The following is a 27,037-nucleotide window of genomic DNA, read 5'->3' on the forward strand; positions in this document are numbered from 1 at the left end:
TATGATCTGATCAGGACATCTGGCTGGCCAATGTTTATTCTACCCTCTTCTCCTGAGCTCCTTGAAGGTCATTTCTGTTGGTCATGTTATCTGTATCACTATAGTTCCCATCTCTATAACATTTCTTATATTGTTAACTGAAGCTCCGCGCCTGTTTCCTTGATAAACCCAGCCCCAAAGTTTCAGCTTAGAGAGAAGAGTTGAATTTCACAATTCTGAAAGGCTAGCATATTACATTTACCCACTGTGTACATGTAACTTTCAGTACTGCACCAGGGACTGTTGTTCACAATATAATCTTTCTTTATATACTGCATAAACAGAAATAAGTTGACTCTTGATTTTCTTCACACAAATAGGCCATAGTTGCATTAGAAACCAGTGTTCATGTATGCAAAAACGAAATGGGCCTTTCCCTATAAATGTTGTCATGTTATGTGCTGAAATTAAGTCTCTATTCCTGAAAACGCAGTCTGTCATTCGAATTTATTTCTTAAATGTAAGGCATCATTCCTCTTTTTTAGCTTCCAAATGCACAGTATTTCAAATGTATTTATTTCCTTCCATGTGCACGTCTGCAGCCTTAAATCTGTCACAAGTATCTACACAAAGTCAGCATCTGCAGCACACATGTCTTTTTGGATTCCATTGGACAATGTTAATAATATTACAATTCTGAGTCGTACTTTTCTACATCTGAGTGCCTGTACATTCTAATACAATGGAGGGAGGTCCATGCTCGCTCATTCACTAGGCCTTATGTTGAAATCATTGTTTTGTACTGGCTTTTATATTTCATTGGAACTCCACACTCAGCCAGCTTGACTCTCACAATGGGGCCTACCATGGCCCCTCCATCTGTGTCGCTCTGGGGCTGTCTTTTTACTCGATAAGTCCTAGTCTGTGCACCCTTATGGCTCTCCAGATGTTTTGTGCTACGACTCAACTATCCCCCATAAACCATTGTAAAGGAATCATGGTAGATGTAGTCCAAAATATCTGAAGAGCCTCAGGTTTCAGATCCCTGTGGTAGACACTTTCTCGAAGGTGATCAGCCCAGAAAAAATACTCTCATCTGTCAAACCAAAGGCCTCTGGTTATAATGCTGGCTAGTTTTGTCACTATAATTATACATTAAGAAATGGATGATGATCCTAGAATTGCATTCATGTGGAACAGTGAACTATCCAAATGGTTGCTACAAGTTGGTTTCCCCCATTCTTTGATAGTAGGTACATTCTATATCAGTGGACATTTAACTGGCTCTCAAATTGCTCCAGTGACTCACTTAGCATTCATGGATGCGTGTTGAGGACCAGTCTTTTTTCTACTTTGCAGGTTTTTGTCTGGCTGGGAAGGACTTGCGGCTGGTATCACTTTGCGCTGAGCAGATCGAGGTGCCCGCTGGGTTTCTATTGGTAGGAGCCAAAACGCCAAATCTCCCTGAGCACATTCTGGTGTGTGCTGTGGACAAACGGTTTTTACCTGATGACCATGGGAAAAATGCACTTTTAGGTACAGTAAAATGAACTCATAATTGTGTCCCCCCCCATCTGATTTTCACGAATGTATGAATTGACAACTTTTGTTTTTGGTTTGGTTGCTTCCTTTCTGAAGGATTACTGAGTAATGTGGTCTGAGCTGTTTATTGAAAACGTGTATACAGTGCAATAAATCTGGGCAGCGGGGTGCTGTGAAACTTAAGAACATAACAAGGCACAACACATAATACAAGGTGTTTACTACCTGTCCAATAAAGAGAATTCAAAATGAAAACTTAAAAGATATTCAATAAAAACTGCAAATCTAAAGATAAACTTGGCCATCGGCTAAATTGTAACAGTACATGTTTAAAGCTTTTCCAAATTGAAATGAAGATGGGTAGCAGGCAAATGGGTGACCGTGAAACCTCTTAGGCACAAGGAGCAGGAACTGAAAGATTCAGGACAGAACAGCGAGAATTAAGAATATCCAACCTTAAAATGTTGCTGCTCCTATTCTTTCTCAACCCACTGTGCTAGTGATAGCATGTTTGCTGTCATTTTTGCTTAAGTTGATGTATGTAAGCTGAAATCGCACCTTTTTTCAAGCTGGGAGGTTGCTCTGAAATTATCGGCAGTGCCATCAAAATGAGAGCCATCTTAGAATTCAGCACTTTGTGTCACTCGTGAGGCTTGAAGACCTGTTGTGGCCATCTACATAACCTTGGTCATCCTTTTGGGAGAAACCACGGTTAACTGTGGTTTACCAATTGTCATGAAAACAGAGCATTAGCTTAGCTTTCAGTGTCATTGTTCGAAAGAGCCTTGTGTCAAGGTCTTCTGGGGACCGGTTCGGGAGTGATATGTAGCAGATCTCTCTGAAATGGTTCTGGTGAAAAGTTTCACACAGCCTTTTCACTTCGGTGATGAAATATGTAGGTCAGGATTGGCCAAATCTGGGCCTCGAGGGGACGGAATCCTGACAGGCTTTCAGAATGTCCCTCATTAATATTCATTAGGAAAAATGTAAATTCATTCAGAAACACTGTACGCAAATGTTTCTAATGGATATTAAGGAGGGCTATCCTTAAAACCCAACATGGATCCAGCCTTCGAGGCCTGGAGTTGGACAACCCGGATTTAGGGCAACTGCATCATTCAGAGTGTAATCTGCTGTCTGCAGTGTTGCTCAAGGACATCCCATCTCCGAGCACAGCGTAGCAGTTAAGGACCTAGCTTTCAGGAAAGAAAGATGTCATCACCCACGCAGTACATCTGCAAGAGCATGGAATTGTTGAAAAGTGGAAGACTAGTAATGGAGTTTGGTTCATGTTTAGTGTTCAGTAAAACCTGATGGTAGCCAAGCGTGATCTGTTGTGAAACAGATGGATGTCAAACTGCAATAAGCCTTGGAAAGTCAGACAATGGCACAATGAGAGCTGGGGAACGAAAAAGTTCTCAGGTTTTCTTCTGAGAGGCAGAATGTGCTCTGCCTATGTTTTGGGATCTTGTTGCATTCTAAAGGGCTAAAATGAAATGCTCCGTTGCTCACTAAAGTTTGCTCATTCTTAGGGAAATTGACTATTAGGTTATGCTCCAGGCAAGGTTGTCTAGCACGGTGTATAGAACACAAAATCTGGGTGGGTTGAGGTACTGCTTCATAAAACCTTTTCTGTACGAAAGGCAACATTTCCAGTTATATGCTGAATCATACAGAAAGGAAAAAAGGTGCATGAGTCGGGGTGACGGAGGAAAGCAGATGACTCCTATTCCACCAAACACTGCTCAATTTGTTTTCCAAAGATTTCCTTTGGTGTTCCAGAAATGGGTTAGGAATAGCAAAAGGAAATCCTCCCTTTTCTCTACCATCTATTTAGGCTTCCTCCCTTTACGCACACTGACGATTGAAGGATAACTACAAAGTGCTTTGAACATGCATGTTCTCTGCAGTGTTTATTGTTAAAGATGGAATTCATAGCCAGGAACCATAGTAGTGAACTGTTTTCTTGCTGTTTTTGTAGGGTTCTCCGGGAACTGTGTAGGCTGTGGTGAGAGAGGATTTCGATATTTCACAGAGTTTTCAAACCACATTAACTTAAAACTCACAACTCAGCCAAAGAAGCAGAAGCACTTGAAGTACTATATTGTGAGGAACTCTCAAGGGATACTGTCTAAGGGACCCCTCATCTGCTGGAAAGGCAATCGAGAAGGTATTGTATGCATATGCTACATGTTTCGTAGATTGCTCATGATATTTAGCATTTTCCTAAAACCTTTGTTTCACACAAATCCAAACGCAAATGGTATATGGTGAGGATGTTTTTCACAGCCCTCTGGTGAAGGGTGTGAAGAGATCTACTCTATTGGGGATATCCCTGTGTCCGCCAAGTTAGACCAAAGCTCGCTCAATGGGAAACCTAGCTGAACAGTCAGATTTCACTCTTAGGGTGGAGATGGGCTGTCACCTAGGCACAGTTGGATAAAGAGGACACCACACTGATATATTTATACACTCTTAATTATAGTATTTTACGGATGGGACAAGAATCCCTCTAATTCGTGGGGTCGGTTCAAGGGTTTTTATTGCAATACCGTTTTGGCCCTATGGCCGTCCCTTTCGCTCTCATCTCCAATAACCTCCTCCCTAGCCCAGACATCCTTTACTCCCAGGTTATTCTATAGATTTTCTCCCTCAGTATGCTAATTGCTAAGTAAGCTAAGGTGTTTACCTACACACCCATGGCATTATCTCACTAACCTCCTTCAGGGACCTTCCTAGCTTTCCCTACACTTCCCAGTTCCTAGCTTCCTATAAGGGATAGGGAATAGCACCTTGCAAATGCACTATTTCAATGAGGACTTTCCTTTCACACTCTCTCTCTCTCTCCCTCATCTAGTCCTGTCTTCTCTCTTCCTTCAACTCCACACACCCCAGCTCACTCCTACCTCCTCTCTCCTGGACTTCTCACTTCTTCTGGTCCTCGCCTCCAAGCTCCACTATTCTAATAACACTTGCCACACTAACACGTAGACTTGCTCTGCAGTACCACTTGCACTCACTACTGAACACCTCACCAGAATCACCTACAAAATCCACTGCTGCTTCCTTCCTCCTACTGGGTTCTTGGCCCATCACCTCCTCCTCCTCATCCTCATCCTCTTCCTCCTAAGACCACACCCGAACAACCCACACCTCCTCTGTTGCCCTTTTATATTCCTCCCCCTCTCTCTAGCTTAGCTTTTTGTCCGCATTTAATCTGGCCTGGTCTTCCCCACCTGGGATGGGTTTTATGCTGCCAAGATTACCAATAGAGAGGGCTAAGCCCCATCTACTTCTCCCATGTAGGTCTGCCACAGAGCAACAATGGCAGCCTGAAAGGCTGAGGGTTCGTGGGCTCTGTTCTTTTTGCCCCAATGATAAATCATGTGGCTTTTGGGAGTTGTATCCCTGTTTTTAGTCCCTAGTCGTCTAGAGGCTGACTTCCAGTGACAGTGTCCTTTCCAGCATTGGGGAGCGTCCGAGAACTCTGCTCGTCGCGGTGTAATACTTGTCCTGCTTGTGCGCTCTCTCTATCCCAGCACGGAAACCTGGCAATGGTGAAATCCAGAGGGTGGTTTTCCCAATGCAGGTTTCAGTCTGGTGTAGTTTCTGGAGCATGGGCGGTGCTGAAGGGTGCCTCGCTCTTTTGCTGAGGCTGCTCATTGAGGTTAGCTTTGCTGGTTCTGCAAGAAACCTAGTGTGTCTAGCTAGTATTTGCTGTCTGAGGTATGGTGCAAGACAATTGTGCACTACATAGAAAAAGACTGGCACAAGGAGGGTAGACTGGGATTGGGTCCCTTTCAGTGGCCAGCGCCACCTTCAGGGTAAGAAGTAGCTCTAAATTTCTTCCCCCTAACCAGTCAAGAGTGTCCGCTATCCCTGCATAACAATCCAAGGGTGTTGGCATTGTCACTTGTAATGCTTATAAGATATGCGTAGACCAATAAGTACTATGAAAGAATATACAGGGGAAGAGAGGTTTCCAGGAAATGTCCCTTATGCGACTGTCAACCTGCAGAATGAAGAATGAAACGCTGTTTGGCCCATCATCGACTGCACCAGTGTACCACAGATATGACAAGAGATATTCTCTCAGATAGCCATTTAAACCATATCCAGTTGATGGTATCGATGAGACGGAGGTCTCATCAATGGACCAGGTCGACTGTCAATAAAACCAGGTATCAAAGACATCATTAGGACTTCACGACAGCTATGTTAGCCATCAAGCAAATATACATCCATTCATGAAGCTACACAAATATGCACTCGTTTATTGCCTATAGACATGAAAAACATGCTCAACTCCTGTAGGTAGAAGACGGATACATGTACATAATGCTAAGCACCTTTTCTTTCTTTCGCCAAAGCAAAACTGCAAGATGCAGCATATACATGGACCTAGCTTGCATATGCTCTATTGCAACTAACTCGAAGAGACTGTGAAGACACATAGGGAACCTTAAGGGTGACTGAAGAGAATCATTTTGGAAAGATGGGCCTCAGATACATGGAAGAGGAGACATGATCCTTGCAGCACGAGGCGCAGAGCTGCTGTTTACAGCCAAGGACAGGGGCGGGTGGAAAGTATCTGACTCCTGAGGCAGCAAGCCACTTGCAAGGATTCAGAGCAAAATCCTCATAATTGCAGACAGAAGGGCTTCGTTTTGCGGTCCTCTCACACGTGAGCCAATAGAACAGGACAATGCTCATTTGCTTGTGGTGGGAAGAGAAGCCGTTCACAGTGAGACAGAGTGGAATGATACAAGTGTTGGCCACCAAAACTGTAACCTGCCGGCACTCTCTCGGGCTTAGGTGATCAGTCAGTGGTAACAATATGGAAAACAGCCTTCCATGTTTGTTCACATCACCTTGAAAAGGTACACTCAGCTCTGTGAACCGACAGGGTCCCAGGCCTGGGAGGACCCGCTCTAGCCAAACCAGAAGCTCCATTTGTGAGGTGTTATCAGAAGTTGTACAAGCCAATGGTCTTCCTGCGACCCTGTAACTGTGTAGTTGGTAACATTTAGGGGTAGTCTCAGGCGGAGCCACCTGATATCGAGAGCCAATAAATATACTAAGGTATAGTTTTTGTATATGTAGTTAGCCCAGACCGACCAATGGGGACACCCCATATATTTTTGAGGTGGGCCTGAGTTTGTGACGTCATACTTGTATAAAACTGTATGACACAGGCTCGGAAGCTGAGAATGCTCGAGAATTATTTATCCTGTATGATCCCTGTCTGTGTTGGATAATAAAGACCGTATACTTTGCCCCATAGCTGATTCGTCTGTTCTTGCTGTGGGGAGTCTTTCATGGGCCCAGGTTTCTCTGCTAGGTATCTGGACAAATGCTTTGAGGTCCCATCCACAAGTCCTTTTACACAGGATTTACACTGTATTCTTTAAGATCCTTCCCACCCCTAATGCCAAGGGAGGGGGAAGAAAAGGGACTCCTCGACAACAAGTAAGTAGGTAAAGCTTTAGCCATAGAATCAATGATGGGCACCCCTTTTAATCTGGAGTAGGAGGCCCACCACAGGGATTACCAGGGTAAGTCCTGACCCAGAGGCGGGATGTGGGATTCTGGAGAGCCCCAGTCCCTGTCCTTTCTTCCTCCGCCTGCGTGTCTGAATTCTGAAACACTTTGCTTGACCCGTACATGTACTGCACAATGTTGGCCAGTCTATTTCTTGTCCCATAGTACTTCATGAAACGGCCTGCACAACGGCGTTAGAACAAGTGAGCAGCCCGCCTCCAAGACAGACTGTGGAGAGCCGCTGGGCCTCAGAGCAATCCCACACAGCAGCCTAAAACCACCAATGCTCTGTGGCAAGAATCTGCATGGGGATAGAAACTCTATCTGCAGCAAGGACCTGGAGCGTTCTCCTCGGAACAGTGCTCCCCGCCAGCACTGTCAAACCCATGTGGAGAATTTTCTTAACTGTGACAGAGCAGCAGATCGGTCCACTCAAGAAAGGGGCAGGGCTTTAGACCCCCATAAGTAATTTTGCTTGCATGTTTTCTCCCCTGGGGAAAGGAAAGACTGTGCTTGCCCCACTGAACCAGGTGCGGGAGAGTGTGCACCAAAGGAGGGGGAAGAGGGAGCATAAAAGGAAGGACAGAAAGCAGTACAGTGTGGGTTATTCTCCAGCGGTCAGAGGTGGAGAAGGAAGACCAATCGACCAAGTGGAGGTAGGATGATGTAGAGCACCTTTGAGGAGAATTGCTGAAGGAGTGTGCAAGATTATGTATTGGTTGGGGTTGAGAGTGATAATTTTGAGTGTGCCTACAAGGTATGTGGGTGAGACTAATGGAGGTAGAGTAGGGACTGAATGACGGGGGGGGCGGACAAGGGAAGTGAAACAAGAGTTGAGTGTGAGAAGATTTGGGGCAGTGGCCAGCAGTGGAGAGGGAATAGTCATAGTAGAGTCGCGAGGGGAGAGTGTAAGTGGAGAAGAGAAAGGAGAGGGAGTGAATAGTGGAGGAGCTGATCGGATTGTAGGTAGTAGAAATGGGAAGATGTAATGGATAGAATAGGACATTTTGAGGGAGTGAAAGACGAGTGGAGTAATAGGAAAGAGAGTAGGAGCAAGGGAAGAGACAGATGTAGGGAGTGGAACAGGAGGGCATGGAAGAAAAACACTTTGTGGGGCCAGAATGTCAGGAGGGCACCAATCCTTACTTTATACTCTTTGTCGACTTTAGATTAGGGACCAGCTATATTGGTCCCAGAGGGAGTTGGAGACCAAAGTAGTTGCCTCTAGACCATTATGATCAGTCAGGTAGTTTTTTTAGATATTGGGGATTACCGATCTATAGATTCAAATTTGGGGGTGAGGGACACCTGGGATTTATGGAACCCCCAAACCTTTTGGTTTTATTTGTTATTCTGACCTGCTCTTTTGGCAGTGCAGTGAAGCTTAAGCTTCACTACATTGGCTTTTGCTTGTACGTTATGGGGAACTGACATGTCCTTCAGGCTGTCAGTACTTGTTTCCTTTAGTCGTGTTACTGTGTTACTACTTTTGGTTACTTTGTATCACTTTGTGTAACTTATCATTGTACAAAGTAACTTACACTGCAGTACAATGGGGTACACTTTGTTTTGACCTAGACTATCACTCGGAGGATTTATGGTTACTCTAGGTGTGCTAAAAGTACAAGCTGGTGGCAGCTGTGATTTTTTTTCCCCACTTTTTGGGACTTAACTGTGATACAGCTGGATATGTGCAGCACCACCACAGCGAGATAGCCAATAAGGAACCAGCAACAACCCCACCCACAGGGATACAGCTCAAACATTTCCTGAAACAGGATACAGGCCCCACTAACCCAACCCTCAATTTTCTACATACACAAAACTCACACAACCATTTCTCTCCCAGCAATCAGCATGCACTTTACCACACTGCATCAAAAACACATAGAAAGCACCTACAGCACACAAGGCCTCGCCCGATCCGATACTTGCACCAAAGCCCAGCACTCTGTGTATACCGAGCTGAAGCCGCCAACAACACACCACCTCTCCCTCTCCCACTCCCCTCCTGCCGACTAACCCTACCCACCCTCCTCCTGTTTACAGATCTGCCAGAGCGCCTGGGGACGAATTCTGTTGGTGACGGTGCGCTTTATAAGTACCTTTAACGTAGGGTGACCAGACGTCCCGCTTTTCCCGGGACAGTCTGGGGAAATCACCCTCCGTCCCGGGGTCCCGGTGGTTTTTGCATTGTAGAAACCCCGTCCGGAGTTTGCAGTGTTGGGTGGCCACGGTCATTAAAATTGTAATTTTTTTTCAGGAAACTTTCAGAATGTTGAAGTCGGAGGGTTGGCTCGAACCCCCAACCTTTCAGGTACAAGTCACAACACTTACTGACTGTACCACAGAGACTGGCTTTGAAATGAGTGTACAGCAAGCCATGTTATATCAATTGGAGCAAACGCCTGTTATGAATTAAAATGCCAAGATTCACAGACAAAACTACACAAATGAGATAATATACAGTTTATACACAGGAAAAGTGTTGGAAATAGGTTTGGGCGGTGGTTGTGGGGGCGTGTTGGGGTAGTAGCGTAATTGATGGGCTGTGATGGGATAGTCCCTCTTTTATGTTGTTGTTCGTCCCGGTTTTTCGTTTTGGAAATCTGGTCACCCTACTTTAACATAACATAATAACTGTGGCTACTGGTCAAACATGGCCGTGCCACAGGATTTTTTGCTTGTCCTTTTGCCATCTCGTTCTTTAGCCTTCTTCCTGGCCTTAGAGGCCAGGAAAATCCTTTTAAGGACTTCCAGTGACCTGGAAAGCAGGAGCTTTTGGCGGGCTGCTGGAGGGCTGTGTGTTTTTCTAGCAGGATGTGGGCTGGAACTGTCTGGTACCAATCCACAAACTGGTTTCAGTGTGTCTGAGGGATATGCATGAGTGTTCCCACCAGAGGTCCTGATTGGACTACTGCTGGGGTGTGTGTGTGGGCTAGTCCTGTCATTGCCTAGTGAGGACAGCAACTGTTACTTGGCTTTTAGGATAAGCAGGGGACCCTTGCACCCATTCCTCAGAAATCCTGGAGAAACCTGAAGGAGCCAAGAATCCTATCCAGCTGCGAGATCTGCGAAGAAACCGGAGACCCGTCTGTTGCTGTCCGCTGACCAGCTCTGATTTTGGGCTACTGTGCTGCAGGCGTCACTGTTCTGAGTTTCAACCTGAAACTTGGAGAATCCTCAGCTGGCCCTACGAGACTGACCACTGCGAAATGTCGACATCCGAGCATGGAGGGGACCCAAGATAGGAGGGAAAGTCAGACTGTGGCAGTTGAGTCCCTTTGCGTCGTCGTACTGCGGTGTCCACTGTCCGAAATCACTTACTTGACCAGAGTCCAGTCCTGAGAGGGGTCCTGCATCGAGTATTGCTGCATTCTTCAATTGTGAGTCCATGCAACAGTGAAAGACACCAACGATTTCAGCTAGAACCTGCAAACCTTGCGACCTTTGGCAGGAAAACCGACCACGGACCCTCTTCCTTTGTCCTGCTAAGTCTGGGGAACAATCGGAGTACACAGGGTAAGTTACAGTGATTCTTACCTACCCCTATACTCCCAATATTAGTCTATGGGCTTGTAATAAACGTTGTAACGAGTATTGGCTTTTGCCATTGCTTGTGCAAGGCTTCTGAAAGTTGGGGATACTTCTGTTAGCTAGTTTAACTTGACCTCTGACTATTAGAACCCTTCACTGGACCCCAGAGACCCTACCTGCATTTTTTCCTGTTTCAAAGATTCTGTGGAACTTTACCTGAACTATTGGACAAAAGGCCCCTGACAACTTTGGGCTGGACAATTTAAGTTCGGTATCATTCTCTGTGGACCTTGAGTGCATATTACCTTTCCTTTGCAGGAGTTTTTTTTATATATTATGCCCTATAATAAGTAAATGTATATATGTATCTATTTGTGTTGTGTGATAACTCTACTTGCCAGTAGTCCTTTTTCTATAGTGTGTTTTGGCCAGTAAATAATAATTGTATTTGTATACATCCTGTCTAAGTGTACTTTGTGATTCCCATTGTGTGGCCTCATTGTGAACCCTTTACAAGCTCAACACCTCTGAAGAACTTAGCCTATACCGCCTGTCACTGCTTCCTGAACTGGTTTGGCTACAGCTCCCCAGAGTTGTCCCAGTCACAATATAGGTTGGCCTTCTATACATCTGTCCACCGGGCCACAGTATAGAAAATCAGTCCTAACGCACCTCAAAACCCACTATTCCAGAACCCCCTGATGAAGAATCTAAAGAAATATACCGGGACTCTGGGACAAGTAGACACCTCACTGAAGGACAAAGATATGGCCTAAGTATTGCATGAGAGCAGTGAATTTAGATGTTGAATTTGGCTCAGGTTAACCACGGTAGGGCCCTCAGACTTGAACAAACAATAAACCATGACCGAGCGAGATCTTAACTCAAATGGAAATAAACAGGACCCCTACAAGGAAGACCTGCAAGTCAGAAGCACCAGCATCCAAAAAGAAGGCGACAGGAGCATGTTTAAACCTGATATAAGTTCCAGGACTGCTCAGTGGTACAGGAAGAGGTATCCAGCCAGCAAGAAAGTCTCATGATGGGTACAACGACAGGAGGTAACCCAGGACCCCTCCAAACGGAGCAGAGGTAGCAACAAACTACCATCCAAGCCAATAGGAATCTCCACCTCACGACCCTTGGTCCAGGGGGATTCAACAGTTCGACCCAGCAAGGAGGACTGGAAGGAAAGGATGAGCCCTGGATATCCAGCCTGTATAGCAACACCAGATCCTCTGCATCAGCAGTAGCAACAGGCTATCTTTAGCATCAGTCTTCAAAGAGATTGTGTCTCGTTCAGATTTGGCGATCTGTAGACAAACATGCACAGGCTCTCCCACTGATAATACATTAACTTTGGGGCTGTCGGGAGAGACCACCAGGGGGTGCCTGATGCCTGTCTACCTCTCCGTCGCTCCGCTGGGCCACCCGAATCCTGCAAAATCCTGGCAGAACCCTGATGTGGACATAAGCCAAAAAAGGAAAATTGGGTAGAGGATCGCATCCGCGCCCACCCTCACGAAAACCCGATGAAAATCGGAGCATTTTGAGGCCCCCTGCACCCTTGACAGAATCAAGTGAGGCCAACCGCGAAACCCGACGGAAGAAAATGGCCACCGGTCCCCAGTAGCCGTGGAACCTGTGGAGCTTGTGAACTGCTGCTACGCGCGGACAGCCGCAACACACCAGCACAAGACCAGCATAAGAGGGCCCCCCTCCCTGGCGCACACTGTGTGCGCTGTGAGCGAGCGGCGGGGCGCTCGGGTTGAGGGGTGCCCACACCTGCAACTCGCATAACGTCGGGACTTGGGGCCAGGAGGGCAGAGCGTCCCCCGTCTCCTCCCCTCCTCCCCCGCCCCAGCGACCACCAACGCACAACCACTGCGAGAGGGGCCCCCCTCCCCGACGCCCGCTGTGTGCGCTATGTGCGAGCGGCTGGGCGCTCGGGTCGAGGGGGGCCCCACAGATACGCCCGCGCCCGGAGGCGACAAGAAGAGGACCGGGGCACTGAGGGACCTCTCTCTCTTTTCCCGGCCCCCATTCCTCCACTGGCTACAACTGCAGGGGGCTTTCTCTGTCCCCCGCCCTAAACCTCTCGCCCCCCACACCGCGAGAAGCAGTGGGGGATTCAGTCCCACAAAGGCCTAAGGCCCTCTCCCCACTGGCGGTTGTGGACCCCCACAGAGCGGCAGGGGCCCCACCCAGCAATCATCACCGCAGGGTGCCATACACCTGCATATTTGAGCACCCAAAAACTGGCCCGCCATAAAAACTGCCAGAACTCCAGCACGTGACTGGGTGAAGAGAGGCCCCGTCATTTCATAGCGGGGGAAAACTTTTTGTGGAACAATCCTGGGGACCTGGCACACCCGCGGGCAGTAATAAAGGTGGCCTCAACACACGGGGACAGCAGCCATCCCAGGGCCCACGGGGGAGGCATCCCGGGTAGATAGGCATAGACCCTGCGATACATACTACGCGGACCTGGGGTCAAATAAAGGAACCTGCCCCGGAATCATTCCCAACCAGAGATCCAGGGCATTAAAAAACCCCACACCATTGCTAACAAACCATCGGCAGATATACCAATATACCAAACCCGTGACAAAGGCGCATACACCATGCAGGAAACCCCCCACCCCTCAGACGCGAGTGAAGGAAGGAGACTGCACTTTAGAGAAGATCAGAGAAATGACGACTCACAACCTAGGGGACGACCTGGTGAGGGAAACAACGAAGGTACCAACCATGGGGAAAGATCTACCCCGCAGAGGAGCAACGCAGAACAAGATGGATAAATACACAACTTGCACACCAGCAAGGCTCCCTGGACCGGCAAATGAGGGGATGGAAGGGGACGGGGGTGGCGACACGGACCTGCCGTTGTCACTCACGGACATTATGACAGCGATAAACAACTCCCAGACCTCGGTGGAGGCAAAAATTGATGGCCTGACCTCTGAGGTGTCATTCCTGAGACAGGATCTGAGGAACCTAACCTCCAGGGTATTAGACGCAGAACAAAGAATATCTGAATCGGTGGACACGGTTAAGAACCTCGGGGACCGATTGGAACAAGTGGAAAAGAAAATCACCCTCCTGGAACACAGAGCTGAGGACAGCAAGAGAAGATCCCTCGCAACAACCTTTGCATTCTCGGCTTGCCCGAGAAAGAAGAGGGACCCTCCATGGAACTCTTCCTGGAAGACTGGTTAACAGATCTGATGGCCCCTAAAAAAACTCTCAAAAGTCTTTTCTATTGAAAGAGCGCAGATGGTCCCAACAGGCAGACCGCTTCCCGGGCCTCCCCCCTCCCCCCCGGACCGGCAAACGAGGATCGCCAAACTTATGAACTATAGAGACCGAGACACACTTCTCCAGATGGCGAGGGCAATGGGCCCAATTACTTACAATGGCAACCGGATCAGCTTCTTCCCCGACTATACAAGGGAAGTCCAGACGTCCCGGCAATCGTATGACTCCATTAAGAAGAAGCTAACGTCCCTGAATATTAAATATGCACTTTTCTTCCCGGCAACCTTCAAAGTTTATCACAAAGGGGTGCGGCTGAAAGCGGGCCCACTTGTGAACCCAGCCAAATAAAACAAAACCCACATCGAGGAGTAAATTGAAGCCGGGCGGCCCGTGCGGAGAGGAACCTGACGAAGCGCACCCCCTCCTCCTCCACCTGAGTGCAGAGTGGCTACAGACTGCACGAGTTGGGACACTTGGTCCTCCTAACCACCCGCAGTATTTAGTTTATGGTTCGGTTGGTTTGGGCGACAGGTACTTCAAGTTGGGGGGTGGGGGGGAGTGCAGGGTGGGGGGAGTTTAGGAGTTCTAGTTACTAAAGGAAATGGCCCACGGACAATAAACGCACCACTGATCTGCGACATGCCACACCGGAAATATCCTCGCTACAGAAGTAAAGGAAATGGGTATACCACTCCTAGGGACCCAAGCATGTCCACTCATACTCAAACTGAGCCGACCTCAAGTTAATAGTTCAACGTTTCAAGGTTTGTATGCGAAGCACACCATAATGAAAACACAGCGAGGGGGGCCACGAAGGGGCACAAGAGCCCGGAACAGAAAAACACACCGTAAGTGACAGAGACATGGAAGTCACATCACACCCTTCAGCACCATTACACAGGAGGACACATGCAGACGTAGCCAAAACAAGACAGATCTCCCTACTGACCTGGAATGTGAACGGTTTAGGGACAAGCATAAAACGGAAATTGGTGCTTCAATACCTCAACAGGCACTCCCCGGATGTTGCATTCATCACTGAAACCCACCTCATAGGTACTACCAGCGGCTTCTTCAGGAAATCCAACTACCCACACACATACATGGCAGGCTTCAGAGGGGTCATGATCCTCCTACACAAGCGGGTCCCATTTAAGACCAATAAAGTGATATCAGACCCTTGGGGCAGGTTTGTGGTAGTGCGTGGAGAGACCTGGGGCCTCATCACAGTGTACGCACCCCCCACGCTTACGGCGGAGCTCCTCACCGAGCTCCAACCCATCATGCTGAAGGAACAGGCGGACGCGTGGGCAGTCGGAGGAGACTTTAATGAGGTTATGGACATTGGGCAGGACAGAATGCACAGAGGCAACAGGACCGCAGACACCTCGACCAAGTTGTCCACCTTTGCGGACGCAATGGGACTATCGGACACGTGGAGGACAATCCACACATCAGAGAAGGGCTACTCGTTCTACTCCAACTTGCATAGAACCCTCTCCAGACTGGACTACATCTTCACCCCAAGAAACATGACCCATCGACTAACAGCTGCAGAATTCCTGGCGAGAGGGATCTCGGATCACCCCCCCCCCCCTACTGATCAAACTCAAAGGGAAACAGAAGCAGGACCCCACCTGGCGTCTAAGCGTCTACTATCTGGGAATACCGGAAATAATGAAAGGACTCGCGGATAAAATGTCAGAATACTTTGACTTAAATGTAGAAGGGGTCACCTGACCAATCGTGCGGTGGGAAGCATACAAAACTGTCCTGCGAGGGGAGGCAATTTCCCTGGTATCTGCACACAGAAAACAGCACAATGAGGCAATCATAGAAGCAGAGACCCAAGTATCCCGGCAAGAGGAGCAACTGTTGGAAGAGGGAACCCAAGAGGCACAGGAGGCCCGAACGACAGCTCAGACAATCCTAAAGGACTGGGCCCTAGACAAGGCCCGAACCGCCCAATGGCAAACCCGATGCCAGATATATGAAAGGGGGGACAAGGCCGGCAAAACCCTGGCCTGGCTAGAACGACAAGAACAGAGTAGGGGTCAAGTACGGGCCATTCAAACCCAAGAAGGGGAAATTCTAATGGGTGATTCTGAGATCGCGGAGGCCTTCGCCGATTATTAGGAACGACTATACTCTCCACCAGCAGAGGACACCACACCAAGCGCCCCACGCTTCTTTGAACAGATCGAGATCCCCCAACTCTCCAGATCACAAACAGAACTAGACACTGCGATTACGAGAGAAGAAATCGGGGAAGCACTATCACAGCTACAGACGGGGAAGACCCCTGGCCCCAATGGCTTCCCGGTAGAAATCTGGAAGCGTTTAGGTGCAACAACGAAAAACATGCATAGCATGTTCCTCTGCAGCAGAGAGCAGGGCTATCTCCCCCCGGACCTCAGGAAAACAAATATTGTAGTCATCCCCAAAGCAGGGAAACCCCCAGAACATTGCGCCTCGTACAGGCCTATATCATTAATTAATGGGGAAGCCAGGCTGCTCGGGGTGATCGAATCTCTGGTCTACCCGGAACAATGCGGCTTCATCTCTGACAAATCCACAAGAATGAATCACTGCAGCGTCCGGGTGACCTTAGACAGAGCGGCAGATATCCCGGAACCGCTCGGCCTCCTTGCGGTTGACTTCGAAAAGGCCTTCGACTCGGTGGGATGGGAGGCCCTATGGGCCATAATGCAATGCATGAGATTCAGGCACCACTATATGTCATGGACAAAACTTCTATACACCCTCCCCCGAAGAATCTGTGCGGGTCAACGGGAAATCATCAAGGAAATTCCCGTTGGGTCGAGAGACCAGACACGGCTGCCCCTTCTCGCCTCTACTATTCCTTCTTGCCATCGAGCTTCTCGCCATCGAGCTCCTAGCAATCGGACTACGCTCAGACTACGCACAGACACCTGATGGGCGGGGTGTGCCTGGCCCACGGGAGGTGAGGAGCTCGTCTCACTATACACGGACAATCTCTTGATCTACCTGAGCAAACCAGTAACCTCCTGCCCGATGGTAACCAGGACCCTGGAGGAGTACCAACACTTCATGGGCCTTTGGGTAAATACGCAGAAATCGATACATTTCCCAGTTCAAGGGGGAGAGGAAGCGATTCCAGATCCATGCATGTACTCAGTCTTGATACTAGTCTTCACCTACCTGGGTATACAGATAATCACCACACCAGACGACTTCCTCAAACTGAACCTACGCCCAATAGTGGATAGATTTGAAAACGTTTCTCACTGGAAAACTCTTCCTCTCTCACTGTTGGGCAGGGCCGCACTATTTAAAATGTTGGCACTCCTGAGATTTCTATACATCCTCCAAAACACCCCACTCCCAATTCCGGCTGCCACATTCAGAGACATTGACAAGTCCCTACACATGTTGTTATGGGGCGGGAAACCAGCCTGCAATTGCCCTCAAAACACTCTGCCGCTATGTGTGGGAAGGAGGCATGGGATTGCCCGATATTCGCATATACTACCGGGCTGCACAAGCGGGGGTGGCAAATGACTGGCTACACGGGGACCCAACGCTCCCACACATCCGGATCGAAACAATAGACACCGGCCTTCCACCTCCTCTACAAATACTATACGACAGCAAAGAAAACCTGAAGGGGGTCCCCAGGAGGTCACTGCACACACGACAAATCTGGAAGGAGATACAGACATATCGGCTGGGAGGGCAAACCAACCCTGATCCAGCCCCTATGGCACAATGCACACCTTCCCGAAATCCTGCGAATGGGCCACTTTGATACCTGGGAGAGGAGAGGGATATCTACACTGGCGGACATAATTCACGAGGGCCGGCTGAGAGACTTTGATGCGCTGAATGCAATACATGGACTAAGGCCGATGGACCACTTCAGATATCTCCAACTCATACGCCATCAACACCCAATTCCAGAACCTCACCGACATACCCGCATGCTCCCCCCCAGAAACAAACACCCTTCCACACCGAATCCCTTCCAAGGTTATGTATACCCTCTACCAGGTGAACAACTCCTTTGGCTCTGGGGAACTCGCACACCTCCGAGGGAAATGGGAGCAAGACCTGGGGGCATTGGAAACAAAAGAATGGGTGGAGGAACTGATGTCCCCACACGAGATTGGAATAGATGCAAAAATCAGACTGATACAACTCAGGATCCTGCACAGATCGTACTACGCCAGAACACAAACATCCAGATGGGGATGAGACAATGATGCAACCTGCCTTCGCTGCAAGAGGGCAGTGAGCAACTTTTACCATATGATTTGGGAATGTGGGGGTATTGCAGGAATTTTGGACAGCGTGCCTGTCGCGCCTCTCCAGAGTGCTGGGAGTCCCAATCCCACATGACCCCAAACTCCTCCTATTGGGAATAAGGGTAGAAACGGTTCTCGCCAAATATGAAAGGACATTTCTGAGTGTGGCACTAGGGCTGGGGAAGAGGCTAACAGCAAGCACCTGGGGCTCTGCGGACATGATGGGTATGGACCGATGGACCAATGAAATGGACAGGTGCGCCTCCCTAGAAAGACGCATTTACACGGCAAGGGGGTGCCCCCGGAAGTTCCTCAAGATATGGGGAAGTGAGAGGAATAGGAATCGAATCAGGAACCGAGGAGAGCCAGGACATGTCCCGCACCGCCACACGACACAGCCCACCTACCATCCTCCCCCATCTTAAGGACTTACCATCAACTGTAATGTCACGTGTTATGCTCTCGCTGTTAAGCCATTTTACTGTTATTACAATCTGTATATGTGCTGTTTTTTCTTGTTGAAAAATAATAAAAAGATTTTTTTTAAAACAAACTCTGGGCTGTCCTAAGCCTTTCCTCCAGTCACATCAGACAGACTGGTATCCAGAGGTTTTGGTGGCGTGCAGGTCAGGCTGGTCCTAGAAATCACCAAGCACGCTGGCACACACTCACATGATGTACACTAGGCAATCTAGTAGATTTTAAACTCAAACTGGGGATTACTTTGTGGGCTCAGGATGTGCTTACAAGAAAACAAAAGCTGTCTTGGCTGAGCCTCATGGTCCAAAGCAAAATGGCTGGGAGCAGGTCTAGCTGCATTTGGCTGATGTTATAAAAAAGGACTACATTCCATGTACAGACAAACTTAATTTTAGCTACTACCAGTCTACTCTGCAACGCACTTGCAGGATGATAGAATCTCCCTGTGGCTAAAATGGGGCACTTAAAATGCAGCCCTGCTAATTTCTGTGCTATTTCCCTTCTACCTTCGAGACCCCGAGCTCTTTTGCTGGACTTTAGGACTTTTCATTTTTATCCTGGAGTGAGTGAGACCTTTTTCTCACTCGTGTATTTTTAATCTGATTTGGACTCTTGTTTCTTTTGGTTTTGGAGTCTGACAAACTCCATAGGCATCATCACCTTTTGTATTGTGAGCCACGCCTTCAGTGCTGTGTCACTGTGAAGCCCTTTGGATTTCTCTTAAGGTTTAAATGCCTTCTCTTGGGTAAACTACTGTTCCCAAGAGTAGTAAAGTGAAATTGACTTTGGGACCAACTGACCCCAAGACTAACTTTACTGGAACCCCTCTGCCTGCTGGCTGTACTTGCTTTTGCCGCTGCTGGAACCGAGTGCCGGGGTCAAGAACACCAGGAACGAGTGCATCATCTTTAAGCCGGACGAGACCGTCAGGAAGCTCCAGAGGACCCTCCTGAAGCAGGACAACCCGAGCCTGAGCCACCTCAACAGAGAGCTGGACCCCAGAAGCAAGGGGAGCCCATTAAGTGTCAAAGAACCGCGGTGGTGCTATTGACCGGTAGCTGAAACCGCAAAGTGCTGCTGATCTGAAGTAAACCCATTGCCGAAACCGATCTTGAAACTGCAGTGCAGGAGACCTCTCAACTTCCTCCCTCTTGTCCCCACGACTGAGCCCCAGCAACCCAGGATCTGCAGGACTGCAACCAGAACAGAAGCCAGCTGGATCCTTTTTTTCAGACCTATAGTACTGTGTTAATTAAGGGGTACTTACCTCTTTTTACTTGTAGCTTGCTTGTTCTCACTGGAGCCTTGCAGTAGCTATGTATCTGCAGAGTTGCTTGTAGATTTGCTTTCACAAGCCTTAGAGCTTCGGCCCAACAGTGATTCTTTTCTACAAACTCTCTATAACATTGTGCAGGACTTTTGTGCTATCTTCCTGAAGTGCCTCTGCTCCCTAGACATTTTTCAATTGACATTGGCTGTCCTGGCTCCCTGCAGACTTTTCTGACCCTTTGACTTTGTCCTTATCTGTCCCTAATAGCTGGTACATAAGTTACTTGTATTGCTGGGAAATGGTTAACCTATACTTCATTGAGGGATTGTAAAGTACTCGCCTGTTCAGAGAACTTGTTAACCTTTGTTTCCTTTCCTAACCTTTTCCTTTTTCCACAACCTCACTATTGATTTGCATTGAGTGTTAAAAGTGGTATATCAATATCCACGGTGTCGTAGCAATTGAAGTCACTTCAGAGTGTAGGAAGAGTGTGTGTGACATCCCAAAAGGGTATCTAACTTAAATCTGAGGAAGTGTTTTTAAAGTGTATTTTATTGTTGCAAATTGCCGTTTCTAAAAGAAGGCTTATTTAAAAACTGACTGTTCAATAAAGAAATAATTATTTTACTAGAAAACCTTATGTATAAGTGTTATTTGAATACTTTATGAATCTCTGTTACATCTCTACAGCTCACATTTACCCCCCTTGAGATGTCTGGCTGCTCAGTCACTCTACCAGCTTGTGTAGTACAGACCTATACCAATAGTTGGGTCCTCTATTGCCAAAAGGACAAGGCTGGTGTAGTCTCCCACAGGGTTAATACATACAATGTTGTCTAACATCAGATGGGCTACTAAGAGCAGCAAACCAGAAAAAGGGATGGCTACTTCATGTCCTTTATGGGCTGTTGTCTTCCTTCCGCTGCTCCACGCTGGATGGCTAGAATTCCCATTCTGGGACCGTTTCTGGGGCAATTTACTGTTGGCTTCCCACAATACTGCCTTGGCCATGCCTCTTGCAGTAGGGAGCTGCTGTGGTCTTGAAGGGATGTGGGACATCACTATTCCACATCTCCTGTTTGTCTAGGCTGACAAGAAGGGTCACCACCACACTTGTTTGTTTTCTGCTGGCTGCTCCTCTTTGATCTTCGAGCTGTCTGAATCTACTTGGTCGGGTTCATCTGTTTTCCTGGAGACTTCTTGATTGTTTTCACTCCTTGCTGGCGGGTCCCACTTCTGTGAAGGCAGATTCTTCTTTTGAGTTATGTTATGTTTTTTTTAAATAAAAAAATGTATTAGTTATTAACAAACAATACAAACCAAACTTGCAGTGCATACAATAACCTTTCAATTATACATCGCTTGATTTTGTTCACTGCTTCCCATAACCCACCCCCCAATACGAGCACGTTTCCTCAAACGCTCTATTCCGCGTCTTGCACCAAAGAGTTCTCTGCCATGGATTCCATAGGGTCCGGCATCCGTTCAAATAATTCTGCTGTTAACGATTTCCATGCCATCAGGGTCTCAGTCTCCTCCCCTGGCCTACATAGCCATTTCTGCAAATCCTTCCACCATACCTCCACTCTTGGTTTATGGCATGTCTTCCATCCCATTGTAATCCTTCTCTTCGCAAGTACATATCCCAGGTCCTTTAATTTACACACATGCTTAAGATTCTTTGGCCTAGGGTACCCCCCTAACAAGCAGGTCCACACAGTGTCCACTATCATCTTAATACCTCTTTCTGTTAGCTTGTGTGTGCCACTTCGCTCCAGAAGCGCCCAATGACCGGGCATGCCCAAAACATATGCACCATGCCCACATTCTCTTCATGGCACTTAGGGCATGCTTGCCGTCCTGCATTCTTAAACCTAAATATCCTTTAGGGTGTCATATACACTCTATGCGTGATATACAGCTGTATTTGCTTAAGTCTAGCGTTCCTCGACACCTTCTTATGATACCCGCACAGGGTCGGGTTCTCCATCATTTGGCAGGCCCTATGCCACATCCTCCACCCAAGCACCATCATCTTGGAACGCCCCTCCATCTCAGCCCTGGGCAGCCACATAACTTCTCTAAGTAAAATTGGGCGCAATCCTGGCCAAACAACCTGGATTCTGAGGTGCTCTCCTCAGAGAGCCATTTGGCCACGTATTGCAACTGGCCTGCTACATAGTAGACTTCGTAATTAGGCAGTTTGATACACCCTCTCTCATAAAAAGTCTGTAGCTTCCAGAGAGCCACTCTGTTCCATGTCCCGTGCCACAGGAAGTCCCTACACATGCTGTCCAATCTAGTGAAAAACTTCTTTGGGATCCAGTACGGGATGTTCCCAAAATTGTGTAGTAACCTAGGCAGGACCACCATCTTCAACATCGCCCCACGCCCCATCATTGCTAGGGGCAGTTTTACCCAAAACCTCATGCCATTTTCGATTTTCTTAATAGCTACCTCAGTGTTGCACCTATGCTCTTCTTCCACAGTGTGGTATAGATCTATCCCTAGATAGCGAAATGTACCAACTACCCATGGGATCTGTAACACCGGCAGTTGTTCCAAGGGGATCCCGTTATATCTGCCTAATGGGAACATGCTGGACTTTTGAGGGTTCACTGCTATTCCTGACATCCCAGCATATCTTTCCGTAATTTCCAAGATACTGGAGGTTTTCCTCCGGGTGTCGTAAGTACAACAGCAGATCGTCTGCGTATAGGGATATTAGATGTTGTTCACTCCCTACCGCGATACCCATCGTGTTGTACTGTTGCCTCAGATAGATCGCTAATGGTTCCAGAGCCAGTATATAAAGCATAGGGGACCACGGGCAACCTTGTCTGGTGCCCCTACGGAGTTGCCACCTTTCCGATATCACTGCTCCTGTTTTGACTCTGGCTAGTGGTTGGCTGTATAACATTTTGGCCCACTGCAAATATCCTGGGCCTATCCCGTAGCCTGACTGAGTCGAAGGCCTTTATCGCGTCTAGTGACACAATTGCCAGATCCCCATCATTCTCGTTCCCATATTCGATGACTCTATGGAGCCTTCGGAGATTGTTAGATATATTCCTATTAGGGACATAGCCTATCTGATCCGGATGTATTAATTTGCCAATGACCCTCCTCAGTCTATTCGCCAAAACAGTCGTCAGTATTTTACTATCTTGATGTAACATTGATAGGGGTCTGTATGAGCCACAGCTTTGCCCAGACTTATTAGGCTTGGGTAGCAGTATTATGATTGCTTCTCTGAGTGACTCTGGCAGTCTGCCCATCTCATATGCCTCATTCAGTATATCCAGCAACGGGGGAAGCACCTCCTCTTTAAATGCTTTATAGAATTCACTTGGGAGTCCATCAGCCCCCGGGGTCTTACTAGTGGGCAGCTGTCTCACCACCTCCTCTAACTCCTCTAGAGTAATCGGCTCATCCAGCTCCTCTTTCCTGTGATCTGTGGCAATCCTATGTCCTCTAATGTTTCTACAATTGTCGCGCAATTATCCTCCCCTTCATCTTCATATAGCCGCCTATAGTAATCCGCAAACTCCTGGTTAACTCCCTCTTGAGTGTCAACCACCCTCCTGTATTTCCCTGTTATCGTTCTAATCACGGGTCTCGAGTTTCACTCTTGTAGTTATGTTATTTGGCATTTATATAGCGCCTTATTTTTCATTGGTATGATCTCAAAGCGCTGGTAGGTTGAACACCCTCGGGAACCGCAGTTCAGTCAGTAGAGAGAGAGAGAGAGAGAGAGAGAGAGAGAGAGTGAGTGAGTGAGTGTGGGATGGTGCGTGGGTGCAGCTGGTGTGGTTGTTGCATGATAGTTGCTCCTTAGCGGTAGGTGTGGTGCTGAGGAAATCAGTTGGATGTGTTCAGTCTGGAGGGTGCGTTAGGCCTGTGGAGACGCTTAAGCTAGCCGTAAAGTGCTCAGCTGGCTGTGTTTTATTAGGATGATGTGGAGTTTGTGGGGTCATGTCATTATGAGAACAGCTAGACCGAATGTGTCATAGTACAGCTGTGTTCTAGTTGAATGATGGTGTATAAGGGAGAGTAAGCACAGTAGTGTGATATGGTGGTTATCAGTAAAGCTCCTGCGATCAAGCATGAGAGCAGGACAGGGGGCGTACATTAGGCACAATTTCTTAGTTCAACAATAAGTGTGAGACATGATATCATTCACAATTCCAACTAAGTGAGGGATATGCTACAATCATAATCTAGATGAGGCACAATGCTATGATTAACAATTCCATCTAAGAGTGGCACATGTTATCATTTACAATTCCAACTAATTGTGGGATAATGCTACCACTCATAATTCTATCTAGATGAGGCACATGCTATCATTTGCAATTTCAACTTGGTGTGGCACATACTATCATTCACAATTCCTTTCAGGTGTGGTACATGCTATCCTTCACAATTTTATCCATCATTTACAGTACCAACTAAGTGAGGGAAATGCGACCAATCAAAAAAAAGATTTTTATTGAAGCACCTCCCCCCGAACACAGGAGTGCATTAGACTAGCCTAAGTGACTAGTCACTAAGGCTCCTACTACAACTACACACTTGCCCAGTAACACTAAGAGACAAATTCCATAGCCAGCCGATATTAAAATAGCATCCCTTGCAAATGGCCTGGACCTTTATCAACTAGTGTGTAAGCAATTAACTTGAGATGGTAACTTTACATGTTTACCAAAAATTAAGGCAGCAGGGTGGGAGGAGAAATTCATTTTTTTGTATAAAGATAACCTCCTTATCTCCCCTTGACTAATCTAAAGCCAGCTAGAGTCTGTCCAGGCTAAGATGTCATTTAGGCTTTATGAATGTGTGGTCAAACAGATTCAATTTAGCTGTAACTATAATAGGGCGGTAAAACTAAGAGGTGTTCTTTAATTCAAAAACAGCAGCTCTGAAATGGCAAAATGGTTGTAAAAAATTGTGAAACTGTTCACAATAAAAAATGTAAGTAGTGGAACTCTGTTTCTGTTCACTTTGATATTTGACTGTATTTTACTTCCAGCACTCCTCCCTCAAATGCTCAGCCATGTCTTATACTATAGAGATCTGATCTTTCCTTTTGGTGGAAATCCTGTTTCGCCTTAGGATAAATGGTTCACATCCCTCGCCAAAGGGCTGTTTAGTCTTTTTACTGTTGTCCAATTGGCGGAATAGTTATTTAATCTGGAGTTTTGAAGAGAGCTGGACTTCAGATATGTTGTACTGCGGTAGCAGCCTAACATTTTGCATCATACAAGAATGAGCTAGCCCTGTGTTGACATTCTCTAAGCTGCCATGGTTTTGCCATCACATGGAATTGTTAATTGGGGCATGTGTTGGTTGGAAAGTTCCTCAGAAATGGATTGATGTTTAAACTGGGCACTCATGAAACATTGCTCCTCCTGCTGGCTCTGTCACCAGAACTCTAGTCTCACGATACATGAACAAGTCAAATAAGTTGCAGATTGTCTACCCAGTATAATGAATGCACAGCTCCATAAAATGTGTTTGAGAATGTGGTTTGATGCAGTCCTGGTCCATGCCAGATAGATTGTCATCATTTAGCCCGACTTCCTTGATGTACTTCACCTAAAAAGGAAAACAGTCATGACTTGTACAAAAGTAGATCTGGAATTGCATCTGCAGTTCTGCATTGCTAGCTTTTGAGATGAAGTATGGGAACAGTTATCTATTTTCTCTAAATAAGTGTTAATTAACCTTGGCTGGACTTAAAAGCTTTCCTGAAATATCAGCAGAGGCATTCGCAATGCTGGTAAAATGTAGCAAGAAAGCGGGATCACCCATGGACCCCTGTCCCCCAGACATCTACAAATCGATCCTCGCGCAAGGATCGCCAGCAGAACACTACAGAAACCTTCTAAATGTATCACTATCAACAGGGACTGTACGAAGATCTTCAAATCGGCATACATCAAGCCACTCTTGAAAAACACAAGTGGTGACGTAGATGACCTCTCTAACTACAGGCCGATCTCTAACATCTCCTATCCAGCAAAACTTCTAGAAACCTACGTATATAAACTAACCCAAGAACACGTTGAAAAACATCACCTGCTGGACCAAGTTCAAATCGGTTTCACACCAGCGAGAGGGACGGAAACAGCGCTACTATCCATCTGGGACGACCTAAAAACTAACGCAGACTCAAACACTACCTCAGCCCTCATTCTGCTCGACCTCTCTGCAGCCTTTGACACAGTTAGCCACGACACCCTGATCGAAAGACTAGAAGACATAGGCATAACAGACGTAGCACTACGCTGGACAAAATCATTCCTAGCAGACAGAACAGAAACCGTATGGATCAAACCTTTCAAATCCACTCCACGAGTTAACGACTGTGGAGTGCCAAAAGGATCCTCACTATCTCCACTGTATTTCAACATCTATCAGACTCCGGTCATCAGAATCTTCAAAAAATACAACATTACATGTTATAACTACGCAGATGGCACTCAGATCATCTACATAATCAAAGACACTGATGCCGACCATTCAACCCTAATCGACTATCTAAAAGAAGTCTTCAAATGGATGGATGCCAACAACCTGAAAATCAACCCATGAAAGACAGAAATCATGATTGAATCCAAAGACCAAGAGAATGAAACCACCATCCCGTGGCCTATGGAAATGGGAAACGCACCAACATCATCGAAGGTAGTAAAAAATCTGGGAGTCCTAATGGACAACACCCTAACCCTGGAACCACAAATAAATGCCCTAACCCTGGAACCACAAATAAATGCAACAGTGAAGAAATGCTTTTTCCTCCTCCACACAGCAAGAAGAATTCTACCTTTCCTCTCCTTCACACACAAAACACTCACTATCGTCGCCCTAATCATGTCACAAATCGACTATGCAAACAGCCTTTACTTCGCAATACCAGAATACCTCCTGAGGAAACTGCAACTGATCCAAAATGCAGCAGCAAGACTACTCCTCAAACTATCCAGAAGAGACCACATCACTCCAGCCCTATAAACACTACACTGGCTCTCAGTAAAACATCACATCACCTTCAAAACAATGTGCATAACGCACCGGGCAATCAGCGGACAAGGAGCAGAATTCCTACAAAAGAAAATAACAGTCTACAAACCAACGAGAC

General features: G+C 47.1%; 1 protein-coding gene across 5 annotated transcripts in view; it reads left to right on the forward strand.

Annotated features, from left to right (window-relative positions):
* The window catches only part of GREB1L (GREB1 like retinoic acid receptor coactivator), a 1,340,557-nt gene that overhangs the window by 949,668 nt on the left and 363,852 nt on the right, over positions 1–27,037 (forward strand). For all 5 annotated transcript variants that reach the window (XM_069620882.1, XM_069620883.1, XM_069620885.1 and 2 more), the window contains exons 6-7: positions 1,339–1,515; positions 3,503–3,691. In XM_069620882.1, coding sequence (XP_069476983.1) covers positions 1,339–1,515; positions 3,503–3,691 — 366 coding nt within the window. The remainder of the gene's footprint in view (positions 1–1,338; positions 1,516–3,502; positions 3,692–27,037) is intronic.

The sequence above is a fragment of the Ambystoma mexicanum genome, chromosome 5q, assembly GCF_040938575.1.
Source record: "Ambystoma mexicanum isolate Mex_15411 chromosome 5q, UKY_AmexF1_1, whole genome shotgun sequence".
NCBI classification, from domain to species: Eukaryota; Metazoa; Chordata; class Amphibia; order Caudata; family Ambystomatidae; genus Ambystoma; species Ambystoma mexicanum.